This window comes from Lonchura striata, chromosome 18 (genome assembly GCF_046129695.1).
Source record: "Lonchura striata isolate bLonStr1 chromosome 18, bLonStr1.mat, whole genome shotgun sequence".
In the NCBI taxonomy this organism is placed as follows: domain Eukaryota; kingdom Metazoa; phylum Chordata; class Aves; order Passeriformes; family Estrildidae; genus Lonchura; species Lonchura striata.
This window is the reverse complement of record NC_134620.1, coordinates 10,027,396-10,040,316: the sequence shown is the minus strand read 5'-3', so window position 1 is coordinate 10,040,316 and position 12,921 is coordinate 10,027,396. Positions and strand designations below refer to the sequence as shown.

Here is a 12,921-nt window from a genome sequence, read left to right as displayed (position 1 = left end):
TCCTCAGAAGTCTGTGGGCAGCATTGTGTCAGGTAATGCTGTGTCTCAGGCAAAAGCTCAGCAAGTTTAGTGTTCCTTCTTCATCTCTTAGGACTAAGCATTATTTCCATGCCTAACCTAGAAATTAGAAAAGAAGAAACAGAGAATGTAGGTGGGGATAAAGCTAGCCTAAAAAATTGTTAGGAACTCAGTTCAGGAGTGCTTCTGATACTTTCCTTGAGTCAGACAGCTGGATGGACTAGACCATGACTAGTTGTGCAGATTCTCATGCATGCACAGCAGTCACTTCAGTCTTACAAAGTTATTTTTATTTGAAATTTATACATCTTCAACAGTTTATTCCATTATTAAGATTTTTCTTAATAAAAAATTCTGTTCTCCATAAAAAAACTGTCATTAACGAAGTCATTTTCTCTTCCTTTTCACCTCATTTTCTGATACGAGGTAGAAGGAACAGCACGCTTAGCAGAGCCATTGTCTTCCTCATTTTCATGGGGACGTTTTCTCATTGTGGTTGGCTGGAAGAAAAACACAGAAGGATGGCTCCAGAAAACCAGGTAAGGCAGAACCTGACTTTCTGCTTGCTCCAGAACTCCAGATGTTGGACAGTGTGATCAAAAACAAACCTATGTTTCTCTCCCAAGATTTATCTAAATATATTTGATGGTTCTCATATAAGATATTGCTCCCAGTTTGCAACACTACTGTTCACAGTTTTCCTAATTAGCATCTGGTGATGAATGGCACAATGCTGTTCTAACCTTGCACCAGCATGAGAATTTTTGCTTGAATACTAAACATTAGTGACTTGAATCCATTAAAAACATACATTCAAAAATGTTATTCTAAATATAGGAATAATCCTTTAAAGCCTAGGCAAGTGTTTCTATACATTTAAACAAAGTGTTGACAAAGAATGGAAATCCATTCCTGCTCTTCAGGAAACAGAACCAGCAGGCTGCCACAAACAGCCCAAGGGTAAATTTCTCTAAAATCTAAAATTAACCGATTTTGTTATTAAAGATTACTTCAAAATCTACTTTCTCAGAGCATCAAATTTTACTCTTCAAATATCTACTGCACATACCATTTTTGATGTTTCTGGTGGGTTCATATTGGTAGGTGTCTGAGCAAGTAGCTGTTCAAATGTATTTTTCATATCCTTATCCTGCAAAAAAAACCAAAACACCAGCATCTAAGTAGTATATAGAATATTTAAGGGAAAAGCAAAGATTGAGAAACTCAAAGAGAAGTGAATGGGACATTCACTGCTAAAGACAACTACAAATAAAGATCATTGAGGTCCTAAGGATTTCACCTGTTTTAACTGATTTTTTTTTAGGTGAAGGCAGTGGAGAGGGTTCTTTTCCTAAGCAATGGAGTATTGCAGTATCTCCGTATTTTATTTAAGTATTCTTAAGTCCTACAAAAAGGCTTTGACCTGAATATCCATTTAATTTTATATAGAATTTTGACTTATTTTTCTTTTCCAGTGTCACCTGATTTGATTGTGGCTACATTTGAATTGATGGATAAGGTAAGAAATATTTTTCCATTGGTGTAACAAAGACCTGTGGTTTTTCTTCAGCATGCAACCAAACTAATCTTGTACCATTCAAAAGACTTCAGTGAATATTTCAGAGGCAGAAACAGCTATAATTGTTTATATGCCTTTAAAAAATGTTTTATTAAGTAAATACAGGTAAGAAGACATTTCCACTAAGCAGTACTTAAGTTTACACAGCTCAACAAGTGGATTTAAATAAAGAATGGAGTAAACAACTTGTTTTGAAAACACTAATTTGAAAGCACTACCAGTTTAAATAAATCTGCAGAACATGCTTACTTCTAATATCTGAAAAATTCCCTAGTACCCCCAAAATCATCAGAGGGCTAACAGGCATTTGCTGGTCACAGAGAGAACGTGGTTTTTCCTGCTGACTTGTAAAGTCGATACTTGCAGACAACACAAGAGGGAGAGAGGAGCCAGCAACCCCTCACTACTCACAGGAACAGGACTGGGGAGCTCTTCTGGTGGAAGGATTGATATGTGTGATATCTAGAACTGAGCATGCTGGATGCTGGCCTTCCAAGCAGGCATCTACATCACCTAGACACTCTTAATGACAGCCCCTGAAGGGAAACAGCTCAAAGAACAGCAGCTGAGTGCTAGATGGCATCTGCATTTATAGCTATGATGATTTCTGGAACCCTCTGTCCTGTCTTCAAAATTAAACTTAACAGTAAGAGATGTCCTTACATGGAATATACAATCAAGTTAATAACAACTTGAATATATACTGAAATATCTTAAATTCTTAGCTCATCTAAATCAGTCCTCTATTCCCCCTTCCCCCTTAAGCATACTAGCAAATTTTAAAATCAGTGTTGCATGGTTTTTGACTAACTTTTTCTGCTCAGATTTGTAATTCAAATGTAACAATCTATATCTGATTAACTCACTTTAGATGTTACATGTAAAACTACAGTAAAGTAAAACCCATGAATGCCAGGAAATGTTTCCTGATGCCCAGGAGCATAATCAAGACAAGTTAATCACTTTAAACAGTAATCCAGACGTTTTTTTGTCTCAGAACACTATCAGCTGTTGAGCACTGAGGGAAACTCCCTTTCTTCTCCCCTGTTTCTTATGCTCTTTACCAAAGCATCTGAAATTCTCCTGTTCCTAGTGGGGGAACAGAAATAGCCTTGTGCTTGGTGTGAATAAACAGAACCTGTTGCATGGCTCAGATGTAGGCTGGGTGACATTTTTCAGCCTCTTCAAGCACAAATATTCAAGAAAGCTCATAGGTTCAGTGGGCACCTCTGCCAAAATTAAGAAAAGACCACCTAAAGAGCATTCCTCTCAAACCTAATTAAACTATAACAGGAGGCAGGGAAACCATCACTTCCTACTCAGAGGGTTCCCAAACCAGGGACACTTATTCTTGCACAGCAGAGGAAAAACAAACTAGTATTGGATGCTTGCCAGAAGCAAACTGCACTACCCACACAAACATCTGAGGAAATGGGGCTCTGTTTCAATGCTCAGAAGGAGAGGTCCATTTACCAGAACCACAATCAGACCTGGGCTCTAAAGTACACATCTTAATCTCACATGTGAAAGAGTTCTAGGAAGAGGTGTCTCACAAAGGACACAGAAGCTGCTCATTGTATTAAAAGAAAGTATTCAGGAAACTACTCCTTGGTACTTTTGCAGTCTTTCTACAGGGACTAAATCTTTGAAAACAGAAGACATTAACAAGTTATCCCTCAAATAACTCATCTTTCACTTAAAACTCAATTCCTACCTGAAGCCAAGGATGCTCTAAGGCCTCCTCTGTGGTAAGACGTTTGCTTGGATCCACTACTAACAGCTTCTTCACAAGATCCAGAGCTAAGATAATAAAATGAGCTGGTTGGCATGTGATCAATACATTCATTATCTGAAATATGCCTACACCAAAACTATGTGTGACAATGTGCTTTACAGAGCAATGCACACAAGTGTAGATCACTTTTCTTTTTGCTATGCATGGGAAGGGCTGCAGACTGCAAGTATCTTTTTCCTTCACATGCACACAACTCAACACTTCTCAGTATACCAGAATTAGCCACAGACATATTTAGCATATACACAGTTTATGTTCTGAGCATGCACAGGAGGCTCAGCACTTTTCTAAAAGCTTCAGTATTACTGTGGAAAAGCAAAGACAGCTTAATTTATCCTGGTTTACAGTGTCTTGGAAAGTAGATTATCCATCTGGGAAAGTGGGAGAGAAGAGACAGGACATACACATGTATGCTCACCATAAACTTTCATTTTCTTAGGAAGCTGCTTAGTAGACACTGTGGAAAATATGGCATTTTTGTCCTATTTTATTATTCCAAATCTTCCATAAAGGAATTTCAGCAAGATTTACTTTTCATTTGATCAGATTATTCTGAATACATACCAGAAGGACCATGGAAATTATGCTAAGATTGTACATTCTCATGAATGTCTGACTTATTACTGAATAAGCTGTAAACTATTCAGGAAGGAGTTATATTGATAAGTTTATTAGACAAAGAATGACCATATCATTTATTAGAAACTCCTCTGCACATACAAAGAACTGTCCAAAGTAAATACTACAATTATTTTGTGCATATAAAATGTCCTGAGAAACTAAAAGCACACAGACAGTAATTATTTTAGTTTGCTATGAAAAAACTCAATTTCACAGACTACTGCACTTACAGTGGACCAAACATAATAGATGATTCCTCAAATGTGACTGACACTTTCAGCTCAAAGACTAGCACCATGAAAGGACTCTCTTGGAACGTTTGCTTTTTGGAATTCTAACTTGTATTCCTTAAATTCCTGGTATTTTTGGTTCAACACTTGAAGAATCTTTAGGCAAAGTCTGTAGACCAGCTTGATAAAGTCAGAAGAAAAAGTGAAAAAAGGGGAAATAGATGTATGTGCCCACAAACTCTATACTTTTGTGGTTAATTATGCTAAATACTACTAAGAAATCTCTTCAACAATAAAGTATGTGTTCATTCTAATGCTTTAACTATGAACTTCAAAAAATATTTTTAATATACTAGTTTAAAAACATAACATATTAACACATAATGTGCCATACAGCTGAAAGGAAGATAAAGGAAAACAAAAACTACAAGAAAAGAGGTAGATATTTTACTACCCACTGTGCTGGAGTCATACCCATGTATGATACATGCTTCCATTCTTTTGCAATGAAGGTGTATTTTCCACGAGTGATTTGATCCTTCAGAGAGAGCTGAGTATTTTGCTCATTGAATGGTGGATATCCACACAAGCTGTATTAAAAAAAAAAAAAAGTTACATAGCACAGAATTTGTCATAGCAAATAAAACACTGAAATCACAAATTTTAAGGCATCTGCTATCGTAGTGTTTTTATATGTGTAGAGTTTTAAACTTTCACTTCCTCATATAGACACTGAAGTTGCCAAGTCTCAAGCCATGTATGTCAAAGACTGCCCAGTGAAGGTACATCTACACAATATCTTACCATACAAAAAGAATAACTCCTAAACTCCAGCAGTCCACAGCTCGGCTGTATCCAGCAGTCCCAAGTGAATTTAGAACCTCAGGAGCAAGATACATGGGAGTACCACATAATGTTTTCATAAGAGAAGCTTCTCCAAGAATCTTGGATTGTCCAAAATCTGTAATCTTGTATTTAAAAATGGTAACACCACATTACATATGAGGATGGACTTTACTAGAACACAGCATATTGTAGACATACATCAGGAGGTAGCATTTTCTTCCTTCCAAGCCAGTTCCAGTACATGACTATGAATAGAAGTCACCCCAAACATTATCAAGTGAGAATGGGAGAAGAGGAAGAAATATGACAAAGGAACACGCTTAACAATAGCAAAAAATACTCTTAAGATTTGGACATAAATGGACAACTACAGAATAAAGGTATTGTAGCCTATCAGAAAAGTTTACTTGAAAAATAAGCATTTCAGCATTCTTATTTTATGCTGAAATGCAAATATAGTCAATGCTTTCTCTGGGGGAAAATAAAAACAACATAAAAGAAAATCCACAACCCTCATTCCCCCTCAAAAAAAACCAAAAACCAAAACAACAGTAAAATCCCTGTCACCATACAGCCTGGACATTTGTGGGATGCTGTCTGTAATTTAAGAATTTAGATTTTACTGGGGAAAAAAATCATTGACATTTGAAAATACATATTTAGTGTATGGGTTAAAAGATCCATAATAGTAGAATTACGAAAAAAAAAATTCTATGTTTTACGTTACTTCATGGTTTTTTATGACTAATTCCATAATATCTTTTTGGCTGTGTTTAATGAAATAGCAAGAGGAATGTGAAGGAACACTCCCAAAGTTTTCCATTAACATGAGATGTAAGTTTTCTTACCTTTACAAGACATATCTCTTCAGAAGATGAAAGTAGCACATTTTCTGGCTTTAGATCTCGGTGTATAATTCCATTGTCATGAAGATACTAAATACATACAGATGGGCAATTAAGGAAAAACAGGTCATTAACTTGTTTTAAAATGCAAGCTTTCCATTTTTTTTCATGGCAATGGCAGAATAACTGAAATGGCTGTGTAAGAGGAGGGCAAACATTTAAAGCTCCCTAACAAAAAAACAAAGCAAAGCAAAATGAAAACAAAACAAAAAACCCCACACCAAAACAGCATCACAAAGAAACAAAAAAACCACCTTAGAAATCTTATGCTTCAAATGTCAAATCTCATGCAAGCACAGTGTGCAGACCCAGGTTCTGTGTCACCTCTGTAGGAATTCTGCTTTTCTGTCTCTCTTGTTAAACCAAATTGTTAAGAACACTGTGCTGATTGCTTGCATGGGTTTCAGCAATGACAAGTGACAGAAAAACTCATTGACTTTTTTTTTGTAGAATTCACAGTTATGTACCTTTACAGCTAGCAGCATCTGATAAAAGTACAACTTGCAGATTTCTTCTTTCATCTTGATTGGCCTTGACACTCTGTCATACAATTCTCCTCCTTCCATCCTAAAACAGATGCAGGTTAACAAGCCAGCATGTAACTTCCAAAAGATTCATCTCATAGACAAGACTAAGACCAAAACATTTGGCTACTCTGGCTACAGAGAAAGAATAGATTTCTGAAATGAGTGAGCAACATCCTAAACATAGCATATGCATGACTGAGTTAACGTCAGTCTCTTGACTCTTCATTGGGAGTTGTTACATCATTTTTGATCAGCCCCCTCTTACGAACTCAAAAATTAAAAATAAAAATAGCAGCAATCCACAACAGCAGCAGAGCAAATAATGTCCAGGCCCTGAGTGTCTACAAAGCATAGAAGGATGATTTCTCCTGGTTATCCTAGCTCCTAATCTTACAAAGGAAAGTGGAGGCCAGCAAAAGAAAAACAAAATTAAAAAAGCAAAACCCCCACAGTTTATTTTGGCTATGCAAAAAACATTTCATTTTATGCATTTACTTTCAAATAGGTTACTTACAGTTCCAAAACAATGTAGTAATCTTCTGCTTCAAAGAAATTTTTAATCTTGATTAAGCAAGGCTAACAGAAAAGGGAACACAGAGACACACAAAATAGAATAATTTGTAAAAATCAACCCTTAAGTTTTTATTTCAGTATTTCAAACCAGGTCACATAAAGTAACACTGAACACAAGTGACTTGCAAGCATCCCAGACCATACCCTCAACATTTTCTCTATTTTACATGCAGAGGAAAGAGGGGATACAAATTCATGAAATTGCCAGTGAAAACTATTATTTTGCAGCGTTTACAAAAACTTGCATAAAATAAAAATTTCTACAACAGCAGCTCAGTTAAAACCTCTGTGATGTTTCTTCTCAAATTTCTATCTCAGTTATCCAAAGCTTTAAAATCTCAAATCTGCTAGGATATAATACACTTAAAAGATGTAAAAAACACCCGTTCAATAATTTACAAGGGAAATTATATATCTCCTTTAACACATTTCTGAATGGATAAAATTGCTCTTTCATTACTACACTAAGTCGAGTAAACTAAACAAGTACATGCAGGAGGGAGCAAAAAATAAAAAATATGTACAGTGACACTCACGTGATCTATTTTCTTCAAAATTTCAATTTCTGTATTGATATTTAAAGCTGGGTTCTATTAAAAGAATCAAATACCATATTGGGTAAGACAGAGCTGTTCTGGAATAAGACATATGAGAAATAAGAGACAGTACCAGAAAAGACACCATTTCATGCCTTTTGCTACTGTAAGTGATGATAACATAAAATTTTTTTCCATAAAATGATCAGATACCTTCAGTGAATTAAATAAATACACTGCTGTCACTATCTGGAGTAAGATACTGCTCCAGACATGTAATTTCATTACAGGTTAGAAATCCCCAACTAATTTCCAAGTTAAAAAAAAGTCTATTTTTGCTTATATAGTTGTATTTAAGCAGCTTTTTTCTCTCCAAGATGCTTTGCAGATGGGCCAACGTAGAATTACATGCTACTCTCTCCTATTTTGCAAGATAACATACAGAGATTCTCTAACCCATGGCTTAGGCTCAGCTAATGAAATCAGCTCAGCAGGGATTTTTTTGCTCTTCTTCCAATCCAAATCAATCATCTTGGAACACACAACCCATACACAAGATTCCAGATATATTCCTGTGTGTGTTTTGTAGAATGGCATGTATTAGTAACTATAATTCACAACAGCATCTTGAGCCAGTTGTCTTTGTACTTGTTCAAATTCTGGCTTCTACCATTATACCTTCCCAAAAGGCTTCATACAGTTTTCCCAAAATGTATTATGATGGAGCATTCAACAAAATTAGCTTAGTTGGTACATTTTTGGTCAAGACTGTGCTGCGTATGGTGTGTCTATCTGATGCATTTTAGGGCATAAACCAAACCCTGCAAAACTCCACACCACCCCTTGTACACATCCCATTAACAGTCCTAAATGATGAACCTAATGGAATGTGGTCAAGGAATAAAAACAAGAATCCTATACATCATACACGACCAAAAAGCATTTTTAAACTAAGCACTGAAGATATTAAGTAAGAAAATCCTCATATGAAGATATGAGTCAAAGAAGTTACCAGATATTCCAAGACTGCTGCAAGGTGGCCAAGAGAGACAGACAGACAGACAAAAATACTTACTTCATCACTCAGGCCACTTGCCACAAACTTCCGTTTATTGATGATTTTCACTGCAACCTTGTTACAGGTGCTCTTCTCAAATGCCAGCTTGACTTCTCCACAGGCACCACTAAAACAAGAGCACAGCTCTGTCAAAAATCTGAGTAACAAGTGCAGGCAAATGAAAGCATAATTTGGAGCTGGCTGCTTTCTAACTTTCTGAGTAAGGCACATTGCCTGTTCTGAGGAAGTATTCAACAGTTAGAAAGTCTACAGTACTTCTCAGAAAACATTCAAGAGTTAGAAAGTCTATTTAAACACAAGTGTTGCCAAGGGACATTCATTCAAAACTGCAAGAGTCAATATGCAAAGCAGTCGCTCTATTTGTACCAAAAGTACTGGCAGATAAGGATTTCCTTCATGCAAAGGCATTTAGAGAAGAGAACTTAGGAAAAGTTCTCTTAACATTGGACTGTACAAGTCTGAGGAACAGATATGACAATACTTTTTTTTTTTACTAAATAGCACTTATATTACAGAAAGAAATTCTTCTGTTTTCCACTTGGATTTGTTTCTACTTAATTATTCACCTCCAGATTCGTCACTGACCAGCTGTTTCCAAAACAGAAAAAAATAGCTTCTCTCCCCTTTTTTCTGGATAGTTCTTTTCCTTTTCATCTGAAGGCCTCAATAGTGATATTGTAGGAAGCTGTATTCTGACAAAAAGCTCTTCCTTCTACTTTCAACAACTGAGTAAATTAATATACAAACTTTAAAAATACATTAAGAATTTAGAGATTTCATTCTCTTCTACAGAAAAAAAACCCAACCAAAACAAAACTTGGCTTTTGCAATTGGTGGTAAGTTGCAAACCCCAAAGCAAGTAGAGAGACAAAAACAAAATTCCTCTTCAAATTGTTGTAAAGAACATACTTATTCACATGTTATCGTTGGTTTTTTTTTCCTTTTTCCTATTAAAACAGCAGCTCAGTTAATACAGGTAATAATTCCAAGATACTGATAATGATAATGAAGTTAACCCTTTCTGAGGGAAGAAGGATGCTTACCTTCCCAAAGTCTTTGACATGATATATTTCTCTCTGAATTCTTTAGGAAACGTCATCTGATCATCCACAGTAAGATCAGAAAATACAAACACTGGGAAGGCAAGTGGAGATCATTTTCCTATTATTAGGTTTAAAATATTTATTATAACAAACAGCTATGTTTTGTGAGTTTTTATAATCAACAATATAACTGAGAAAATACTGCCTGCTAGAGGAAAAACTAAATATATGCTATAAATTATACCAGCTATGGGTTGGCAAGGTGATCTTATTGCTGAAAAATTACATTTTGGGACTAAATTCACAACAGTCTTTAACTAATTAATTACATTTAAAGACAAAAGGAGCAAAAATTTCAATGTCCCAGCAAAAATCAAAGAGAAGTAATAATCAAGAAGACAGCATCTTAGTGGAAAATCGAAGACAAAGAAACAGAAACACAGCCGTGTTTATTTTTAAGAGGATTTTCTATTTATTATGCAGCATCTGGTTAGGTATCAAGGGGGTTTTATTCAACTTTTCTTCAATAGTCTGTTTCCCTTGTTCCCACCATCAATATGAACAGCTACTGAAGCCCCAAAGGGTTTCAAAAACAGGAAAAAACCTATAAAAGTTTATACTCTAGTAAGTATATTTCTGATATAATGATGCATATTTCTTTAAGTTTTCTTTTTCAGGTTTTTTTCAGGGTTGACATGGATAATTTTTATGTGAGTGCTAAAACACCTCTTAATGAGATGTGCTCACAAAGCAGCTCAGCTCCCAAAAACATACTCAAATCAATGCAGAAACAACCTCTTGGTCAATACATGAAAAACCTACTAAAATTAAAGCACATTTTACCCTTATTGGTCTGTACAGACAATGCAATTTCAGAGTTGTGTGTCAGTGGAAGCCTCCTCCCTCTTCCAACGAGCTCTCTATTAACAAATGTCCCATTTGCACTGTGGTCTTCAATGTAGGCAACAAAGGAATTTTTTGGACCCATTTCCTCAAAGAGAAAAAAATGGGGAAGATGACAGTAAAGAAAAATGACTTTACAATAAAGACATGATACACTAGAAATTTACTATTGTTGACTCAAGAAATGAGACTGAGTTTATTTCATAAACCATATGAATGGGGCATTGCCAAAAGTCAGGTTAAAGGAGTCAACCCTGAAGATACTTTGATTTCTTTAGGATCTCTGCCCCAAAGTCTCAAGTGAACATTTTTAGCACTTACCCTGAAAATTCGGAAGTGCTTCTTGCTATAGTTTTGGTAGAAGCTAGTCTCAGACAATCCCAGCTTAGAAAAACTGTAATCACAGCTTCTGTCTCTCCCAAACCAGTATTCCTCATTCACACAGTCTGCAGAGGAGGGGAAGGTACAGCAGGGAGGGAAGATAATGTTGCAGGAAGTTAACAACGATGGCACTACAGGATGATTCCAAATGGTAATGAACAGTATAACAGAGACAAGATTCTTCCCATAGAATCAAGTCTGCCTTAACTCATACAAAGCATCACCCCTTGTCAAACCCTTTAATAATTTTACCCTCTTTAGTGTTGATGAACACCTCTGATGGTGTTCTTCAGTTCACCATCAACCATATAGAGACATATAACTAAATAAAATATACATTGTTTTTTAAATGAAGCGTGTAACAAAGAATATGAACGCCCCAGAATTTCTGTAAGTCTGTGGAAGCTGTGTACCCCAGAATTTCTGTAAGTCTATGGAAGTTGTGTATCTGAGAACTCAGTGTAAGCACTTGGATGTAGTATGGAATAAAACATTAGAGCAAAAAGTTCCATACCTAAATTTGCTTGTACCTAACTTGAAAATGAAAAGACACTGCTCTTCAGCAAGCTGCTCAGACCTTTTCTGAGATCCTACAAAGAAACCAAGAGATTTATTACAGCATGCACATACCACAATTGCTGAAACCTTTTCCAAGTGCAAAGAGTCGACCCCAAGGCTGAGGAACCAGCTCTTCACATTCCTGGTCCTCAGGGATGGATGGAAGCTCCTGAGTGGGAACAGTGTCCAAGGAACTGAGAGTTCCAGAACTTAAGGAAGACTGACTAGTGCTCTGTGACCCACTGGATGAACTGGTACCACTCTGTGGCTGCTGGGAACTCTGAGATTGCTGTGATTCACTTCCAGTCTCTTGAGACATGTTGGCTTCAAAGAGAATGTTAAAAAAACCACAATTACTATAGCAAAGTAAAACTAGCAAACACTCACATACTGCACTATTAATGTCCAAGTCCATTCTCAGCCTCAAAGAAGTAAAACTTCCATCCAAAGCGTGCGTGTCTGGGTTATCCGTAAATTCCCAGGAACTGTGCAAACCAGGATGGTTTCCTTTTAAAAGACAACGTGGAGCGGCCTCTGCTGGTTCTAGAGAAGCAGAACGAACCCTCATTCCCGGATTGCTACCGGGGACTTCAGCGCTCCCATTGGGTCACACAGGCATGGGCTGTGCTCGGACAGCATCCCCGCACGGAGCAAGGGACAACGGCTGGTCCCCCAGCACAAAGAGAAAACTGAAAGGAATGAGAACTGTAAAATCATATAGGTTTTCTTTAAAGCGCCCGAGAGATTTATCACACTTGTACACAATAACTGCACAAAACCTTAACAGATTTAGACACCACAGCCAGCGGCAAGAAACAGCCGGGAAATCCATAGGCTGTGGTGCTTCCTTCTCCAATTAAATGCTGCCCCAGTCCTCCCTACAGCACAGCAGTCCAACCTTAGCACCTGTGTATCGGGTGTTTCGCTCCTTGCCATACAGTTCAATCTATGCTTTGCTACATTTCACTCCGAGCCATAAAGCCACGGCAGATCCAAGCTCCCTCCCCCGCCCCGTTTGTTACAGGTGTTGTTCCAGGGCTCCTCCCCAGGCAGGGCAGAACCACGGAAAAGACAGAGCCCATCGACTCCGAGCGCTTCCCCAGCGCTGCCAATGCCACCTGTGGCCGTGTCCCTGCGCCCACAGGGATGCTGACCCCACCTCCGACCTGTGGAGGAGCTTTCCCTCGTATCCAACCCGACCCTCAACGCTCAGACGGCGGGGCCGGGCCCCAGCGGCCCTGCCCGCCGGAGCACTGCCGCCCCGGACCGACACCGGCAGCAGCGGCCCCGCCGTGCCCATGAGCACTGCGGCCCGTGAAGCCGCGGGG

General features: G+C 37.6%; 1 protein-coding gene across 1 annotated transcript; it reads right to left on the bottom strand.

Moving 5' to 3' along the window:
• Positions 1 to 286: 286 nt before the first annotated feature.
• On the bottom strand, positions 287 to 11,956 carry CHEK2 (checkpoint kinase 2). The gene is made up of 14 exons (XM_021544566.3): positions 11,666 to 11,956; positions 10,976 to 11,100; positions 10,595 to 10,742; positions 9,752 to 9,842; positions 8,706 to 8,814; positions 7,631 to 7,684; positions 7,036 to 7,097; positions 6,462 to 6,561; positions 5,938 to 6,024; positions 5,048 to 5,211; positions 4,718 to 4,833; positions 3,312 to 3,397; positions 1,088 to 1,168; positions 287 to 518 (listed from the first exon to the last, which is right to left on the bottom strand). Exons 1-14 carry the CDS (start codon positions 11,910 to 11,912, stop codon positions 423 to 425), a joined length of 1,566 nt encoding a protein of 521 aa, XP_021400241.3. The 5' UTR covers positions 11,913 to 11,956; the 3' UTR covers positions 287 to 422.
• Positions 11,957 to 12,921: the final 965 nt, after the last annotated feature.

What these genes read in the sequence shown, in the direction of transcription:
- CHEK2 (XM_021544566.3), bottom strand. Translation starts at nt 11,912, where the DNA reads ATGTCTCAAGAGACTGGAAGTGAATCACAGCAATCTCAGAGTTCCCAG. An exon ending in ATGTCAAAGACTTTGGGAAG is followed by an intron (nt 8,815 to 9,751) that starts GTAAGCATCCTT and finishes CTCTTGTTTTAG; the next exon opens with TGGTGCCTGTGGAGAAGTCA. An exon ending in AGATGCTGCTAGCTGTAAAG is followed by an intron (nt 6,025 to 6,461) that starts GTACATAACTGT and finishes GTATGTATTTAG; the next exon opens with TATCTTCATGACAATGGAAT.